This window comes from Brachycentrus maculatus, unplaced genomic scaffold (genome assembly GCF_059751285.1).
Source record: "Brachycentrus maculatus isolate JH-2025_06_01 unplaced genomic scaffold, ASM5975128v1 h1tg000880l, whole genome shotgun sequence".
NCBI lineage: Eukaryota > Metazoa > Arthropoda > Insecta > Trichoptera > Brachycentridae > Brachycentrus > Brachycentrus maculatus.
The window spans coordinates 419,620-439,820 of record NW_028281605.1 but is presented as its reverse complement, the minus strand read 5'-3'; the positions used below and the strand labels follow the sequence as shown (position 1 = coordinate 439,820).

Genomic DNA, 20,201 nt, shown 5'->3' with positions numbered 1-20,201 from the left:
AAGCCTTCTTAGGACATCCGAAATGAAGACTACGACCCATTGCAGGCCTAACACTTCGCGACAGAGTTAGAAACTCAGAAATAAGAAAAATCTGCAATGTTGTGCGATGGGGAAGAGAAAGAAGACGTTTTTGGAGAAATCATGTGGGAAGAGCGAGTTCGGATCGACTGGTGAGGATAGCAGCGGACAGCAGCATAAGCGGGATCTGACCCCTTCCACCTAAACGATGGACGGATAGCTGGTCTTAAATATCCCAGGAGCAGACCGGAGAATGACAGGACTTAGTCCTAGAAAAAGAAGAAGAAGGGATTCATCTTAACCTCTAAGGTAGTGAGTTTTGGTATGATGTAAATACCATACGGAGTGAGTTATTTTATGAAAATTTAAAATAAAAAGTATTATGTTTAACGACTTCAACACAATAATCAAAAATAAAACTTTCCATTTTTCAAAAAAAAAAAAATTAAAACTTACCATTTTTCAAAGTTTTTATTGAAAAATCGTATGTTTATTTCAGGTGTCGTCAACTATTGGTTGCGGTGTCAAAATATTCGTACACAAGTCTAATCAGTAATAATCTTCACTCCACTAAAAGTAATTGAAAACTTACACTTACAAAATAATTAAAAATACATATAAATACATAGATGAAACACAAAACATGACTAATAATGTTTTTTGGTGTGGTAGGCTTTGAAACATGGATGTATACACAAAGCGACGTTGCACACTTCACACATGAATTTTGTATCTTTTCTTGCTTGTAAGCATCACTATCTCTCTTTTGTCTTTCCATTTTAGAGCCATCAGTCCATCAGAGTGATAAAAAGTGACTTCTCCTTTTTTCATTTTATTTGTACTGATCTTCGGCATATTTTTCCTGTTTGTTTTTGCCGTTCCGCAGGCATTCGTTTTATTTTCTAACAGAAAATAAAACGGGACTGGTATACCAATTGTCTACATAACAGATTGGCTACAGTCGAAATTATATAACGTGGGGACAAAATCACTATCAAACCATTTACGCGCTTCTTGTCTTCTACGTTTAGATGTAGACAGCTCTGGGTCATCTTCTACCTCTGACGATGAAGATTCTTCAGAAGAGCTATCAGACTCAATAGGTAAATCGTCGATATTTTCGTATAACTCTTCATCTTCGCTTTCAACTAAAGCATCGAAGATGTCCTTTTCAATAAAACTATGCGACATGATCGTAAATTGAGGGACAGATAATTTATAAAAGAAAAATTACAACACAAAAATTTCACAACACAAAGTTACGAACGGGCTTTCGCTATCAAATAGTACGTAAATAAAGGTATGCAAAGAATAAAAATATTGTCAATAAAACACAAAAACACCAAACAAAATACTTTTTTTTTAAAATAAAACCGTGTTCAAAAACTTTCAAAAAGTAATCACAAAACAATTTATATAAAAATGCAATTTTCGCGGGAGAAATATACGTATACGCGATGACATGCGCGCACGTGTTCAAACTGGTTTCGAACACCACGAAAGATGATTGTGACGTCACACATATTTTGAAATCGCTTTTGTAAAGTCGATAATACCGCTAATTTCGTTTAGTTTTTAAAATATTATGGGGGAAAGCCGCTAGATGCCGTTGGTAAATCCATTTCTGACGTTTACTTATGAATACAGCCTGTATGACCATAACCGTACCGGTACGGCCATACTTCGATTTGCAATGACATTTACCGCCGTACGGGTACGGCCATACTACCTTAGAGGTTAAAGCTTGAAAATTGGGTGCCGTATGAATTTCATTGCAAAATTTAATAACTTAATATGTAATAAAGCCATGCCATCTTGCAAGTTTTTGCCAAGAGACGTTCCACATGTTGCAAGACCGGTTAAAAACTATTTGGAAACCAGTGGGTGAGAAGTTCTACCTCACCCGCCTTATAGCCCAAAGATGGCCCCTTTTGATTACTACTTGATCAGATCAATGCAGAATGCCCTCACGGGAATACACTTCACTTCAGAACAGGTTATCAAAAAATGGCTCAAATCGTTCTTGCCGCCCCAAGCTGGAGAAGTTCTTTTGGGATGGAATCCACAAACTGCCAAAAAGATGGGCAAATGTCGTAGCTTCCCATGGACAATAATTTGAACATTGAATGTATAACCATTTTTTCACAATAAAGGCTTAAATTAAAAATAAAAAAATGCATACTTCCAATACGTATGTAAAATCTGCAAGAACTCTGTTTCCCGCCCAGTATACTTAAAATAAATTTAAATGTCAATAAAATGATTAAAGTATAAACTTACCTATCATACACATTCAACAGAAAGTTTTTTTTTAATTTTTTTATTATTTTAAATTCTTTTGCATTATACAAACATGACACAAATTTAAATACAAAAAAATATGAATAAAATATAAACACAAAAAAAGATCCCACAAAGGCATGGCCTGTGTGTGGGTATACAATATAATTTAGGTCTTAGTAAAGGGCACTGGCTAGAATACAATAGGTATTATAAGTAGAACTAGAATAATAGTGTTAATAATATAAAATACAAAAAATATTTGACTATCAGAAAACAAAAACAAATTGTTTTTTTTAAAAATAACATTAAAAACTTAAAAACATAAAAAATTAAAACATTGAGAGCAAGTTCCGTAGCAACAAAAGTACAATAAAGCCTTAATATTAGAAAAAAAAATGCATGAATTAATGCATACTCCCAATATAAAAAGCAACATGATGAAGCTCAAAGGGAAGATTTATCTGACAACGAACGAGGAGGAGCAATCAAACCAACCAATCTCAACTGCTGCCATCAGGGACGTCCTGGTCGAATGCGTAAAGGTTCAGGAGTTTACCAACACACACTGTCCAAACTCAGCTGAGGCTGATGTTACATTACTATATTTTATGCTACAGAACAAATTAATTTTTTGGACACGTATTGTTATGGGAACACTTTTCACATAGCGAGCTTTTTACTTAACGTACTTGCTCCTGGAACGAATTAAGTATGTGATGCGAGGCATCACTGTATATACATCACAAATTATTACATTTTAAATTTATAAATTCAAAATGTTACCTTTTTAAGTTCCTCTTGGAAAGCATCACTGGTCTCCTGAAAGCGGCGTTTCTTGGCTTCGAACTTCTCTTCAATCTGCTGCAGTTCAGTCTCCAATTTCCTCTGGTGCATTGTGAGGGATTGGACCTGACGCTTCAGCACCTGGGATTATAAATTAAATTTATGTAATATTAAAAATGAGTTATTTTACACTGAAGAATTTCAGGATTGACTTTGTGAGGAATGGAGAAATACGGTGTAGGACACAGCAATCCATAGTCACAACTGTCGGCAAGAAAAGGCGATTTAGTTGTCTAGGCCATGTATTTCGCATGCCTCCCGAGAGCCACCATAAAGTCATATCTCTTTTCAAAAATGGCACTATATAAATGATCCAACAAAATATGTCATATACCTGCATCCTCACTGTTGTAACAACGGATCTTACATCCGGCACCACAGCATCTGAGAATATCTCATTGATGAGCCGATGGTTTCGCAAATATCGAGCATACGCAATGTGCTTCTGAGACAGCCCATCATCTTGATCTGAAAAAAACATCAAACGATACAAAAGTAACTCACAATCGCCTTTAAAAAATTGCTTTTTTGATATTCAATTGATACTGTTTTCACCCCACCTTCCTCATCTTCCGCGGGCTGAATGTCGATCCTTCTGTCCTGGTGTGCGTTCTGCTGCGCCTGCTGAGCTTTGCTGTTCCCGCCGCTGCCGGAACGCCCCCCTCCCCCGCCGCTAGACTCGTCCCTCTCCTCAAGACCGCCCACAACTGGCAACACAGAGACTATATTACCTGATATTTCATTGAAAAATCACCAAATATTCTACCTAACCTAACCTAAATTATCGAATCAGCTAAAGTTGAGCGGTTATATCCAAGGAAAAATGGCTATACTTCCGCCAACCTAATATGATTTAGTTAATCTACTATTACATAAAAAAGTGACTTAAACTAACCTAACCTAACCTTACCTAGCCTAAATGATTTGAATTAACTAAAGCTGACTGATTTCAAGGAAAAATTTTACTTTTTCAAGGAAAAATGCCCATACTCCCCCGCTAACCTAATATGGCTAATTTAATATTACATAGAACAAGTGACAAATTGTTCCTTTAACATAACCTAACCTAACTTAACACACTTAGGACGGGAAAGATATTTCTACCTGTCCGGTAGATTGAGGCTTAAGGACGGGAAGGGTATTTTTACCTTCTGCGCATGCCTCATTGTTAAGTCAGAAAAGGAGGAATTAGTTAATAATATTATATGAAAATTATGTACTAATATCTTTGTTAAGGTCTAAACTATATGTACACGATTATCGAATACCGTCGCCAGCCGTCCGCAGGCGTAAATAACACCCGTCTGAAATGTGTTAGTAATTAAAATAGAGAAAAAAGGAAATTGTGAATCCCCATTATACTGCCTTAAATGTTTAATTATTCTACATATCTTTCAAAGGTCACATTAGTTAATAATATATTATCCTTTTTTCATGGAACTAAAAAAAAGGAAAAAAAAAATACAATTGTGTAAAAAGTTTTATGGAAGTATTTAGGAAATTAATTATGATTTGATTATGCTTATTTAGTAAAAACTATTCTATATATTTTCAATGGCAAAATTAGCTATGATTTCCTTAGAAATCCCTGTATTATAAGAAAGATAATAAAAAATGCACAAGACTCACCGATACAGTTCACCATTAAAATGGTCAAACATTTTGATATTCCAAGCGTCAAATAATAAATGGTTAATAGGAAAATGCAAACATTAAAATATAAAAAAGCGAAAATTGTTAGTGGATCTCTTTTTGGGACACTTTTTTGAAATCTGTTACATAAAAAAAAATAATAAACCTTATCCGCACCCCAATGGTGCATAGGGCACTACGTCATATAAACGCAGTGTTATCTTGATCATTTACACATGAAGGAAAGGTGATCAGCCCTCCGCTTCAGGTACCAGTCCAGGGTAATATTGAATAAATATGACAGTGAAAAAATCACTTATATTTATTTTACCCCCCTTGGGAATCGAACCCGGGACCTCCAGAACGGTAGCCGAGCGTGCTGACCATTACACTACGGAGGCAGACAGTACATTCTAAGATTTTTTTAAAATTTCAATTGTGTAATTCATCATTTGACTAATTGTCTTTTATGGGAAATGAAAAAATGATCTATTATAATATTTGAACATTAACCGAAAAGTAAAACTTGGGAAGCTCCCTGTGATTGATAAAAATTGACAAAAAAACTAAAATTGTGCATACAGGGAACTTACATATTATATGATTTATTATTCTTATTTTTTAAATATGTTAGAGAATGAATATTTCAAAATCATGATTAATATTCAATAGAAATGTAATAAATATATTTTAAAAAGTAAAACAGTAATCTGGGATGCGAAAAATATGTTTCCTGAGCAGCTAATAATTCAAAGAAAGAAATAAAAAAGTGTCCAAAATTATTTCCACAAGAGTATGGTATATATAAATATTAGTCATAATACAATATATTGTCATTCGGTATCCAATGCATAGTACAAGTACAAATCAAAAGAAATTTCAAGAAAAAATAAATATCTGATTCATATAAATATTTTTTTTAAATTGAAATAGTCAAAATAAATTACTGCCATTCATCAATTTTTTTACAGAGAACAAATATGGACACTGACTGATAATAATTTGGTAACTTTTTTATACATTGGATATGGAAAAACCTATATGTATTTGTTTAGCTATAGAACTTCATATTCAATTTACTTAAATTAAATACGAGTTTTCTGTGAAAAGGGATGCTAATTAATATATTTATAAACTTTATTAATATATCAACACGTTATTTATCAATATATCAATCGTCTTTGTTTGATAAATTAATTTACTTCAAGTTTTTGTTGAAAATTTAAAACTGAATGTTATTTTACAAAAATTATATTATAAACATGTTGAAATTATAAGCTAAGCATGCTTGGATTGTATAATATGCAATGTATAATTTAACCATAATATTTGTTTAAATATTATTCATTTTATAACATCTGGTGTACCAAGAAAACACTTTTAATATTTTGTAAAAAAAAAACTAAAAACAAAAAACGTTATTTTGTTTAAGAGTATAATCTATGGCAAAGGTTTGAAATTATATTCGAAAATACTCCATAGATAACAAACAGAATGGAATAGACAAGCAGGTAGGTACTTTATTGGTAAATCAGATATCCAATTAAAAAGCGGGATAGGGAGACGCAGGCAACACTTACGCTTACCAGCTGCTTTGTTCTTGGCGGCGATGTAAGCGAGATATGCCGGAGAATTGTGATAAGCCTTGAGGCTCTTCTCATAATCCAACTGGAAAACGTAATGCATCGTGACCGTATTGGGGGGAAAGTATTAGTCCTTGCAGTTAGGCGTGCCAGATTGTGATTGGTGTGAGCATCCATAGACAAAGATACTTTTTAACTTCTGATAAATAATGGGATGGAGAAAAAAATATTCCATTTTCAAAATGTTTTAAAAATACTAATGAACCTTTTTGAAGAACATTGCATTCAGATTTTTAAATACTGTATTCTTAAACCTTTTTGTTCTCAGTGGTACACTAGACACTGTATTATCTCAATTGTAACATGCATGAAGGCACAATTATCTGTCTTATGCTTCAAGTGCCAGTCATGAGTAACATATTTGATAGCTATAGTGAGAATATACTATTTTCAGATGATCAGAATTCGCACTTGAGGGCTTGTCTACGGTAGGCAAACACATTAATACTACAATTTAGAAGTGGATTTTTATGTGTTATTTAGTATGGAAAAAAATATTGACAGATTTATCTATAAGTCGAATTTAAACTAAGAGAGAAAAAATCAAAACTATATTAGCCCTTGTTGCATCGTGATTTTCAAACCTACCTATTTTTTTTATTTGTCTATGAATGCTGAAGAAATAAGAGGATTGTTATTACAGTATAGGGGGTGCTCTAATAAGTGCATTCAACCAATCGCAATCCTATAGTTCAGTGATTTCTAAACATGTAAAAATCCTTAATTCTCAGTTCTAAGACAATACAACAGGATGAATCCCAGGACAGTTTAAAAATCACACATTAGTAAGTACATTTATTTACAGGGAATTAATTTTTATAAATTTGTTTATTTAATTCATTTCAAAGATACATTATACAACAAAACGGCATTGAAAAGTGGTATTTAAAGAAAAAGAATAGTATTATATTGCAATGTATTAAAAGCTTTGAAGATATAAATTCAACATTTTGACATCTTGATATAAATGAAGAAGAATATTGAAGTCTGGGTATTTACAGGGCTTATCTCCTGTCATACGCTGGTTAAGTGATCACTTTACATATGTGTAACATTGACCGTTCACCCATGATTGACAACCACACTACTTACATTTTTGAAACTCCTACATTTATCATAACATGAAACCTTAAGGCGGAGACTGACCGGAGCATTTCGTCGTAAAGTAACATGTTACGATGCGAGCATTCAGGCAGTCAGTACACCGAGCTGAGCTGCTCGCCGCTCGTTCCGAATGCTCCATCCGAAGCCGGATGCAATTTTAGGTTAGTACAAAGTTGCCAATCTGTGGGAAATTCCCCCAACTGCGGGGAATTCTTTCGTACAAGTTTGAAATCCAGTAACGTTTTTTTTTTTCTTCATTTGGAGTAAGCATTAATATATTAAAATCACAGAACCAAGAATCACGTCTTCGTCGTCCGACATTTTAACTACAGTACGAATGCAATGTTGCAAAGATTCATATAGATTTTGGGTTATTGATTCAGATTTTCAGATTTTTCGGTGTGACATATGGCAACACTGAGCACAAGGCCACTAGCGAGCACTGATCGCGGTCAGTCAGCAATGCCGTAACGTCATAACGTAACATGCTCGCCGCGAGTGATGTTACGATGTTTTGTTATGACGAAATGCTCCAATCAGTCTCCGCCTTTATGTGTGACTTCGCTAAAGTCATCTGTAGTTGATTTAAGACAGCTTTTATTTAGCGGAGATCTTTTTATGTAGATGTATTAACCAGATTATTTTACATAAGTACTGAGAAACGCCTGAAAACATATTTTTAATTTTTTATGCAGCTTGTAATTTGACCAGGTTGTTGGAGGTTTGCAAAACCAGATATGTGAAAAAAGATGTTTTGAATATAAATTAAAGTTATAATACCATTATTTTATTTCAGGTGGCAGTCCAGGATAAAATACTAGGGCTGATTGTTGCAGCATTAAAACATTTGGTTACCACTACTGAGAATTATCAACAAAGAGAATATATCAAGATATCACTGAGCAGGATAAATAAAACATTTTGTTGTATATGTATTACTTGAAATAAATCAAATAAAATTTCATGTACATATGTATTATGTTATACCTTTTAGGCTAGTCCAATACCAAGCGGTGGTTTAATATTATAATTATTATGGGGAATATTAAGCAAGGATGGGTTTACATGTATTAGCATTATTAAGGAACAGGCTACCCCATATTGCAAGCTGTATATTAGAATTTGCACATATCACCAGAACAACATTTCCACAAATTTTGCCAACAAAAAATCTGTAGCTTATCATTTCCACGAATAAACAAAATAGAGTGACAAATAGAGTATTTTCATAAATAGTGTGTTTCTGACTTTTTTGATATTAACAAAATAACTTCAAATGGTCCAAAAACATGTTTTTTATCTGTCACACATGCAAATAAAAAAAGGTATGTATTAAAATGTAACATTATGTCAAAATTTCAAAGAATTGGTGAATTACTTAACCGCTTCACACTCGCACGCACACTGGTGAGCGCAAATTAGCTTTTACGTTAGATCCGCTCGCTCATCTGTGAGCTTGTTCACTTGGCATTGTGTCCGCACTCTTATCACATTTGATATCTTCATACAAAACAAAATGTTGTTTCAAAATAACGAGTACATAATTAAAATGCAATAAAAAATACATTTATTTGGAGTGTGAAGTGGTTAAGTAGATTGAAGATTTTGAAGAAACAAATATTTACGTTTTTACTAATATGGATATCAATCAATTTTGATTCGATCAATGATATTATAATTTGAAAAAATATTTTAAAAAAACACTGATACAGTATAGTTTGCAAGATTAATAGTCAGATTAAAAATCAAAAATAAAAGTTTGTGAATAGACCCAAGATATTGGATAAGACAATTTAGGCTAAAACCTTTGCAAGAAGAAGAAAGCAAGTTTGTTCAAAGAAAAGCGATTTTAGAAAATGTTGTTCCTAGAAATGTTTGTTATCACCACCGCTATGTTTGTTGCATAAATGACCTATACCTCTGTTTTTAAACGCCATCCACTGTATATATGCCGGAGAAGAGTGGTAAGCCTTCATCAACTCATTATACTGAGCCTAAGATACAGAATTCAATTTAAATCAAACCATTTCATGTACACAATTGTCTCTCAGTATATGTAGTTTTACGTATTCATGAATAATGTCTTCACCGGAAATAAAAATTAGTACAAGCGACAAATTAAAGAGAAAGAGCCATACATACATTTCAATCATTATCAACCTGTTGACCGGGCGCATAAATATAAAATTTCATTAAGAGTGATACCATTTAAAAATAAAAATAAAACGCAATCGCACGTTCAATGTTGTCCATTAATTGCTCTTTTGTTGTTGGATTATTGACATATTTGTAAGATGCGTTGTCACATCTTTACGAATAAGCACCCATTTATTGTCGCGTAATTAAAAAAGGACTTTTCAGGTTAGCAGGTTGATAATTCAATTTTTTCATATATGTGTAAAATTTTCACTCCATCTACTGGTATCCCTTAAATCTACTAAATTTTAATATTTAAAAGTTATAATTAATATTTAAAGCATGAACTTTGTGATTTTCCATTTGTAATACAACAAAATAATTTTGTTTTAAAATCATTATAAGTTTTATTATAACTTAATTATAAGGCCGATATTACAATAAACACATTATTTTTGCTTTTCAAAAACCTTACATTGCGGATTGCGTACATATTTGTGTTTCAGAAATATTATGTTGCACATTTTTATGCATTTTGGTTAGCTTTAACTTTATACACAAATAAAACATAAAACGTCTAATTTCTTGTTTGCTTTGCTATGTCATAGGTCACATATTGCTCACTCCTTTCAACAACGTCATAAATCAAAAATTGTTAATTTTCAGTTGTTTAAAAAAATAATTAAGCAAAGGTATTGTTTAATAATTTTTTTAAATATACATACTAAATATTTTTCAAATGGAGAAAAAACATTCAGGTTTTACCTTAAAAGATCTGTTGCACAGTAAAAAGTTCAATCAGTGGCTTGATATTTACTTTCAATACATTTAATTATACGTTTTAACTTTAAAAACGATCTCCAGAAAAATCTAGTTTTTTGATATTTGACGTTGTTAAAAGGAGTGACCGATATGTGGGATAAGTATCATTATAAAACAAAAATATTATCGATTCTTTTCTGTCATCATTCTTTCGATGTGATCTTATATCACCCGCATCAAATTACATTTCTTTATCAAACTTCACCTTATCCAATGTGTTGAGTTGCAATGAGATACATGGTGATTATATAAGAAAGTTATTATTGAAGTTATTGTTGAAAAAGCTTGTTAGGTCAAAGTTGTCAGTTTGGAGAAATGCCAAAAGAGTCTTAATATCTTCAGCTTTCCTATTTGCGACCTTTTCTAGGAACATGACCTCTGCAAATACTGAGAGACAACTGTATTTCAAAGGTAACAATATAATATATTTCTTTTGGAAATGTCCCATTCCGATTGCAAACTGTTTTTTATCTGATGATACAAAATCTGTAAGAAATGTAAATAAACATTTCTATCCCATTCTGCTCCATTCTTCCAACACTTAAAATCTGAGATGAAAGAGAATTAGGGATAAAACAATGAAAGAACATAGAAACAATTTATCTTTTTTTTATGTGGTGAAATTTTTCTCTCTATAGTGCAAAGTGCAATAGTTTAATTATAAGTAGAAGACAATTTGACATTAAAAAAAAAACATAAATTCAATTATGGAATATGTAATTGCAGGGTGGGACGATGTTTGTTTATATTTTTTCTTGCGTTTAAATGGAAAAATACAGATTAGTATCTCTTAAATTATAGCATAGATTAAATATTGATTTGTGTCCCTCATATTTCAAAAGCAGCTATATCAAATTCAGCACTAATTATATGAATTTAAGAAAAACACTTCGTTTCTCAATATTTTGAGTATGGAAGTACTAAAATAATTTGGAAAGAATCTTTAACACATTTCATGAAGTTTTCTACTAAATAAAAAAAACTTACTCAACCAAAAATAGATGGTGATGAGAACTCACACGCGAAAGAAGGTGTTAATTAAAGGATATATAACTTTTAAAATTAGAGTGATTATCAATTATGGGTAGAATGGTGATCACTTACACCAGCCTATGATAGGTTGTAAGCCCTATAAATACTCAGACTTTTATATTCTATTTCATAAACATTGACATTTCTTTTGGTTTCTGTTTGCGTGAGCAGTTAAAAAAAATTGTTGACTAAGATTTAATATTCATTTTGCAAAATTGTCAATATAACTAATTTGGACATAGCTACTTTTGAAATGTAAGTACTCGTTTTATTTTAAACTAATGTAACAATCAAATTGTCCCTTTTACCTTTTCAGCCTCATATTCATCTACAAAATGCGTCTTCTCTTGGTCCGGCAGATCCCTCCACATGGACCCGATGATCCGGCCAATCTCCCACAGCTTCAGTTCGGGGTTGGCAGCCTTCACCGAGTCCCAGACCTTGCGGGAGTACCTCATGTACGGCATGAGGGGCTTCTCTGGCGGCTTGGGGGGCTTCGGCGTATTCGCGGCAGACTGAAGTGAAAACGGAAATCATATTTATTTATCTATTCGTATTTTCCTTATTGATAATGCTTTTTTCAGCCTTGCATTCTTTCCTTTCGAAGATCATACATCGTTTTGCTGCATATTTCGTCTAAGAGATGGCATTCAATCGTTAAAAAAATTATGTATAAAAATAAGCATATTATATTAATATTAGTCTCTTTTATAGGTAACCAGTTGAGTTCTTCTCTCATTTTTTCTTCATTCTTATATCTATTTTTCTTAAGGACTATTATCATAGCTTTATTTTATTTATTTAATTATTTAAACTTCATGTACAGAAATAAATAAGTACATTGGCGAGCTTTTTGCTATACAGCGATATCTTCTAACTGACAAAAAAACAGACTAGTGATCAAAACATTTGATACCATATATAGCTTTGCAATCAGAGGGTAGATAATACTTGAACATTTAAAAAAATATAAATTACAAATTTGTGATAATAAGGAAGGCAATTCTAAGAATTCTAGGCAATTCTAACAATATATTTTGTATATTAAAAGAATTGATAACTTTGTGGTATTGTAATATAACACTCCCGTTATCATTCATCGTTCACTTAGTGTAATACCACTTTGATTAACACTAATTTATGACAACCGGTTTTTGAATAATCATTTCATCATCAGGTCATTTTGACCGTTAGGCAAAAGAGTTTGGGTAGATCATGAGTGGCTTTATTTTTTTGTGTTGATTAGCATTCACAGACAAAATTATCTATCAGGGATTAGGGATGTTGAATGATTGGAAACATATTAAATAATATATGTAAAAACAGTTTGTATTAAATGTAATACAAGCTAACCAAAGAAATTTAAAAAAATAAATTTTTAAAAGTTAAGGAAAATTTTTAGTAATTTTGTACTCACATTAGCCGAGCCCTTTCCGACTTTCTGCGGCACAAATCCGGGATGCGAGTGGGGGGTGGTGACAAAGGGGCTCGTCTTGTCGTCCTTGCCGCCGCCGCCCGCGCGCCCGTCCTGCGACATGGCGCCCCCGGCCCTGAGGCGCTCTGCGGGACGGTGGCCCCACCCGAGCATATGGTTAGCTTGGCCGCCTTATGATTCAAGGGAGAGTGCCAGGGGAGGGGGAGAGGTGTCAGGCGGAATGGCGAATGCGGTGAAAGAAATAAGACGGAACGGACAGCCATCGTAACACGCGAATATAAAGCGATAAATGATGTGTCCAACATACAATGAAGAACCAAACTCAAAGGATGGGCGAGTGAATGATTTGATTATGTGATTATCAATGAATTAAAGTCGAAAATAAAGCGATAAATTATCAAAATCAAAGGAAAGGTGAGTGAATGAATGTGAGAATAATCAATGATTTAAAGTCGGTAAGAAATAAGACGGGATAACACGCGGAAATAAAGCGGTAAATGATCGCGTTTAACACACAATCAAGTATAAACTCAAACTTAAAGGATAGGCGAGTAGATGAATGTAAGAATGATCGATGATTTAGAGGCGTAAAGTAAGTAAATTAATAAAAATCAAAGACAATTAATAGCATGAAAACAATAAAGATTTGAAAACGGTCACAATTCAAATGTAGTTGTAGACAAAAATAGGTTACGAATTTGCAAGAGGGTATGTTGCAATGTGTAAATTACGAGGTTAAGTGAAGGGGATCATGATTTGTAAAATGTGTAATGTTACAAGATAAATGGCATAGTTATGAATATATTTTATTAAGGTTATAAGGTTAAAGGGTTTTTAGATGGAGAGGATCAATAATGAATGAAACAAAGGAATCAGGCGGGAATTGTATCGGAGAAGGTGCGGAAAAAACAGAAAACAGAAAAGAAGAAACAGCCATACAAATTGATTAAATTCTAAAAAGCTATGCAACTAGAGGGGCATTGGAAGCGAAAATATTCAACAAAAAGTTACTGCAGTCTAACATGCAAAAATACTGTTAGATGCATCGACCAAATCAAAGTACGTTTGGTTGTTTTATTATACTGTAATATGCAGATTTACGAAATCCTAAATAGTAATGTGTGCAGCGAATAATCTTCATCTAATTGAATGATTCTAATTCTGCCGATGAAGCGAAGAAATGTGTGTACCACTACGAAAGATCATTAGCAACTGAAACCGTTTAAGTATTTAAATATTTATTAAGAACAGCCAACATAACAGTTTTTCTTACAAAAGTACAGTTACCGAATATCATTTTTGAGATAAATATTTATAACTTGAATAACATCGACATCAAATATTTTAATTTGATCATCCTTTCATGTTTTATAAAATTGAATTCTTAAAAGTCTTATGAATAACGACATAAAATGGCACACATGAGTCGAGCAAAAGTAATTTCAAGTATATTTCAAAATGGTGGACATTTAGAGGCAAAACTGTATTAAAAGATTACTATAACCAGATTTGAAAAATATGAATTTTTATGAATTGATGTTTGATTTAATTTTATCAAAACGCTACACAATGATCTTAAAATCAATAATGATATAAAGTATGTAATAAAATCAAATCACCATTAATTCTTTTTAGTTATAAGTTAGCTTATAAAATTGAGATATCCTTTTTTGATAAATTAACCTTATAAATATGTAAAAATCTAAAAGTGAGATATATTTTTTAAATTCTGTAGGTAGTTTTTAATATTGATACATAAAAAAAAACATCACATCCACGTTGTTTAACAGGGACAAGTAAAAAATTTGGAGTTGTGGTGTCAAAATATGAAGAGTAAAATATTTTACATTATGAAAAACAAGTCCAATTAATATTTTGACAAATTATCAAAATTTTACAGAGAGCTACTTAGTGTGATGTACGTCAATATCAATCAGTTAATAAATCAATATTAATATATAAATTTTAAAGCGTAATCAAGCGTCAATTCTACGTTACCTTTTAGTAAATTGTATGCCATGGGTGAACCAGCGGTCATCATCATGTCTGTACACACACAACATGGAAAAAAAACATACTGGAAATTAAAATACTAAATGCATAACTGCCAAAGGGTAACAGCAGGCAACGAGATGCAGTATTAGTAAAATAAGGAGAGAAAATAATATAATGAATATTTAAAATAGAAGCAATCCCATCCTAATATCAAAATTACAATGACATTTTACCAAATACATACTGTATGTTATAATACTGGCCTCTGATTTGTGCTCATAAGTTTCTTTTTATAAAAAAAAGCTCATTCTACTGTAAACAGAAAAGAGAGTTCTATAAGCATTCAATATGGCAACTAATATCTAAGCCAATTCTAGCAGTTCTATTAAAATTAAATATATAACACAATGCTTCAACATTTACACAAGATGCAAGTTTTGAATTTGACCATTTTGTCATTTAAAAAATCATAATTAAATATGTAAAATAACCTAACTCGGAACAAGTTATGCGGACGTAATGTCTTTGAATGAATTTAAATATAAATTGAAAAATATTTTGAAATTAAATAATATGTAGCATTAATTACTTATCTTGGAGTTAATATTGTAGTTCCATAATAATTTCATTTTAAACTCTCGTTTTGTATAAATTTAACATCTAAAGGCATGCGGTATACATTCTTTATTTATATAATTTGTTTATAATTTACATATTGGGACTTTTGTCATTTGACAATTACATAATCCATAAGATAATTCCTCACCGTAACTATTTTATTTATAAAAAGAAATCAAACCATTTTAATTTTAAAAATATATATATAACATTTATACATATACTGATGATGGTAGCTTTTTTCTGGGTATTATGGCGTGTGTTATCAGCACTTTTTGCCAACATTTCAGATTGCTTTGCAGTGTTCAACTTCAAGGATGATTGCATGATGAAAAATACTGGAATAGTGATACCTAAACAATGTTGGTTTTACAATGTGTTGCGTGCAAACATTCTAAGAAATCAAAATAGACAACAGAAAAATGCGAACTTTTTTGCCAGTACATATTATAATATAACAGTATTTGTTTCCAATATCTCTACATAAGAGCTACGCTTAAAGCATCGTTTACCTCAATATAAACTATTCATATTTCTGAAATACATTTTAAATATATTTACTATTTTAAAAATGCTTTTGAAAGTATTTTTATTATTATTAACCTTTCCCAATATGTGTTTACTACAACTCGACTTTAAAAATTAAAATATCAATATAAAATAGATACGGGTTCAGAATTTTTGTATTCCTCCGTAATACAATTACGTATTACATAAAAGTATTTTAATGTAAAGTTATTGATTTGCAGCAACGGAAGTAAATAATTTGTGAAAAAATCCGAGATAAAATCACCAATACACAAACGTTTCAGTGTCTGCGTGCGTACCGTGCTTTACATATACGCGCATGTCGTAGCGTGTTTACAGTGCCAGTAGTGCGCAGATCGTCTTTCGCAGTGGTCGTGTCGCTACACTAGCTATTGCAGCTACTTGCAATGTTTTTTTTCTCGTTTTCAGATACTTACCAGAGCTAACATTACAAAATTGTTATATTTCAACTTCAACTATGGTCAATAAAAGCAATATTTAGCAATGATTATTCACATTTTTCCCGTTTTTAAATCACATTTTCATATGGTGTACAAAATACATATCATCGTTGCACGCGGAAGTTTTTTAGCACAGTAAGAGAAAGGTTAAATGCCTGAATAAAATCTTTAAAAAATAGGTTTACTGATGACACCTAACACGGCATTGCTAGATTGAGGTAACAGATCAAATTTGGTATAAAAGGCAGTGGGATTGCTGTCATTAAAAATAAATATCATACACAACTAGACCATATTTATTATCAGCTATAAATATAAAAAATTAAAATAAATTCTAATAATATAAATTAATAGTAAGTTCCACTAGTAAATAAATGCTCTAAGATCAAGTATATTAGATTAGTGAAAGCTATGCAGTAACATGCTTCACATAAGAGATATCGCTCACTCCTTTCAACAACGTCATATTTCAAAAATTGACCATTTTCAGTTGTGCATGTTTTCGGAATGCCCAGAAAATGTAACATATCCCAGCAAAAGCGGCATATTTTTAACTTAATATTTACCCGCTACAGACCAGAAAGTGTTGTTTTTGCATTTTGAAGAAAAGGTATTGTTTAATTATTTTTTTAAATCTACCAAATATTTTTCAAAAGGAGAAAAAACCTCCAGGTTTTACCTTAAAAGATCCGTTGCACAGTAAAAAGTTCATTAAGTGGCTTGATATTTATTTTTAATACATTTCAGTATATTTTTAAACTTTAAAAACGATCTCCTGTAAAATCAAGTTTTTTGATTTGTGACGTTGTTGAAAGGAGTGAGCGATGTATGAAGGATTGTAAGGAGTTGTCTAGTAGGGGGAAATCTATTTAAAGGAAGAGTGATACTTATAAATAGGCATTTTTATAGGAAATACAAATAGAACATGTAAAACGGTATTTTATAACAAAGTTTTAAAACTTTATATAAAACACCTACCTTCGGATCCTAACCAGGGTTACCAAATTTCAAAAATCCCAAAATTGGGACAGATGGTATTAGAGTAACAATTTAAAAAAATATATATATTAGGAGTCAAAATATAAAAATAATTGAGAATATTATCTGAATTCAACCAGTTACAAAAAATATGGGACACCACTTCTGGCAACATTACTGGATAGAACAGGTGTTCTATATTTTTGTTCGTGGTATGAATCAAATTATTACAGTTTTTCTTTTACAATATCCGCCCTATGTGGAGTATATGGAGTCTGCAAATTGTCTCCAGAAAAAATACAGTTTAAAATATTTTTTATGGCAAGCCCTTTGTGATTTAATACTACAATTCCTTTTGCTTTGATCAGTATTTGACATGATCGCTTTTGAGATATTAGATTGGTAGAATATTTCCAAAATTTATCAAATTGTGTCAGGTTGTGGTCCCGTGGTTAGTGTCGCGGACTCTTGAGTCAGAGTTTCTCAGTTTGAAACCACTCTACCACAATTTGATACCTATTTCTTATAATAAGCACTTAGGCTCACAGAAATAGTATTTTTGTAAATAGTAAAAACACAAATGTTTCTCTATAAAAAAAACTTGATATGCTTGCATTGTAACACGTTAAATGCCATGGGAGTCACCAGAGACCTCAATCAATATATTTAAAATGCTTTAACTATGGAACCCATCATCAAATCAAAAAATTAAATTAAATAAACTAAAAATATATTATATTATTAAAATATGTTCATTACCAAAATGTTTTTTTTTTGTGAATTACAAAATTGACAAATTTTAGAATTGGTGTTTAACGTGTTAACAATACAAGTCAGGTTAATGCAAAATGGGAATTGAACCCAAGGCCCCAGAGTTTATGACAAAAACCACGAGACCACAACTTGACATACATGAATCCGAATAAAGTAATGTGCAAATAGAAAAAAAAATTGTCATGAAAAAAGAAAAGTAAAGAGCATCAGTAATCTAATTCTGACGAAATAATGAATTTTGAAAATCCCATGATTTGACCAGTCACCATATTAAAAAAAGAAAACCTAACTTGCTAGTATGTTGAATGTTGATTTAAATATGGACATTATTTTTTCCAAATTGTCTTAAAATAACAATTTCCTAGGTAATGTACCACTGCTGAATTTGGGACAGTCCCACTTAAATCGGGGTATCTAGCAACTCTGCTATTGACCAACATATTTTAGACATTTTTAATAAAAAGTTGAACTTTTCTCGTCTTTTAATAGAACAAAGATAGCAGTTGTCATTTATTTTTTCAATCATTGACATCAAATATTCATCAAATTTGATTTGTCCACACAATGACGGATGAACTTAATTATGAGACAGTTTTAAAAAATAAATTAGTTTTATCATAAAGCAATAAAAATGTAAACTGCTTGTCATTTCACACGAAAACTGTTTTGTTTTTTGAACCCTTATCCGCACCCAAATGGTGCATAGGGCACTGTGTCATATAAACGCAGTGTTATCTTGATCGTTTTACACATGAAGGAAAGGTGATCAGCCCTCCGCTTCAGGTACCAGTCCGTGGTAATATTGAATAAATATTACAGTGAAAAAATCACTTATATTTATTTTACCCCCCTTGGGAATCGAACCCGGGACCTCCAGAACGGTAGCCGAGCGTGCTGACCATTACACTACGGAGGCGAAAACTTAAACTGATGTAAATAAGACAAGCAAAGCAACAGGGAGAAGAATTTGTTAACGTTTATAATATTTTTTAAACAAAAAAATTACGTTATAAATTAACTTCATGATTTTATTCTGATTACAAGTATAGAGCATCCATAAGGTTTTGCTTAATAAATATTGACAATTTTGGTATGTATTTTTTTAACTGGCCAGAGCAACTAATGTATTATTACTAATATAAGAGTTTCTGCTTAATAAAAAGCTTCTTTACATCTCACCAATAGATGTCTCTAGTGAAGTTTTAGTGATTCATGAACAAGGTTTCTAAATTGGTTCATATATATATAGAACTTCCAAGAATTTGATGTGGTTGTCAATAATGGGTAGAATTGGTGAATGTTACACGTGTGTAAAGTGATCACTCAAACCAGCCTATGACGGTCGTAAGCCCCGTAAATGCCCAGACTTCCATATTCTTCTTCATCTTTGATGAGATGTCAAAAAATAATATTATGGTAGAACAGGCTTTATACGAACGTGTTGTGTTTTGAGGGCTCGGCATCGTCATAGCAATCTGTTTGTAATTACTGGGAAGAGCCATGTTGATGTTTTACCAATTAGGCAACCTGAAATAAACAAATGCAAATAAAACTTTAAATGTACCCGCAATCGCGACACGACTCTTAAATAAAATAAAACACATCTCATTGAATTATTAAACATTTGTGTAATAAACTTCAAAAAAGCTAAATTGATGCCATGATAAGCGTCAAGTCGCGATACATTGAAATATCGCGGGGTAAAAGAAATAAGGAAAAAAAACAACGTAATTAGTTAAATTAAGTAGTAAAGTACACTAAACAATTTAAAAACACAAAAATAAAATCACATAAACACACTTTTGAAGGATGTTAGAACTCGTTGACAGCCGAAAAACAAGGAATAAACCGCATCCGCATCAAACCGAACCAGACACCATAGATTATTATTAGAAAAAG

General features: G+C 31.9%; 1 protein-coding gene across 8 annotated transcripts in view; it reads right to left on the bottom strand.

The window, feature by feature from the left end:
• Bap111 (Brahma associated protein 111kD) overlaps positions 1-20,201 on the bottom strand; it is a 30,408-nt gene extending 10,207 nt beyond the window's left edge. Inside the window, exons 1-9 of one of the 8 annotated variants that reach the window (XM_088275472.1) lie at positions 20,103-20,201; positions 19,741-19,829; positions 14,947-14,994; positions 12,931-13,118; positions 11,822-12,028; positions 9,442-9,517; positions 3,705-3,851; positions 3,479-3,612; positions 3,085-3,225 (exon numbers count right to left, since the gene is read on the bottom strand). In XM_088275472.1, coding sequence (XP_088131598.1) covers positions 3,085-3,225; positions 3,479-3,612; positions 3,705-3,851; positions 9,442-9,517; positions 11,822-12,028; positions 12,931-13,118; positions 14,947-14,994; positions 19,741-19,804 — 1,005 coding nt within the window. In that variant the 5' untranslated portion in view covers positions 19,805-19,829; positions 20,103-20,201. Of the gene's footprint in view, positions 1-3,084; positions 3,226-3,478; positions 3,613-3,704; positions 3,867-6,362; positions 6,445-9,441; positions 9,518-11,821; positions 12,029-12,930; positions 13,119-14,946; positions 14,995-19,740; positions 19,830-20,102 lie in introns of all 8 variants that reach the window. The other 7 variants (XM_088275470.1, XM_088275469.1, XM_088275471.1 and 4 more) reach the window with 7 other exon arrangements.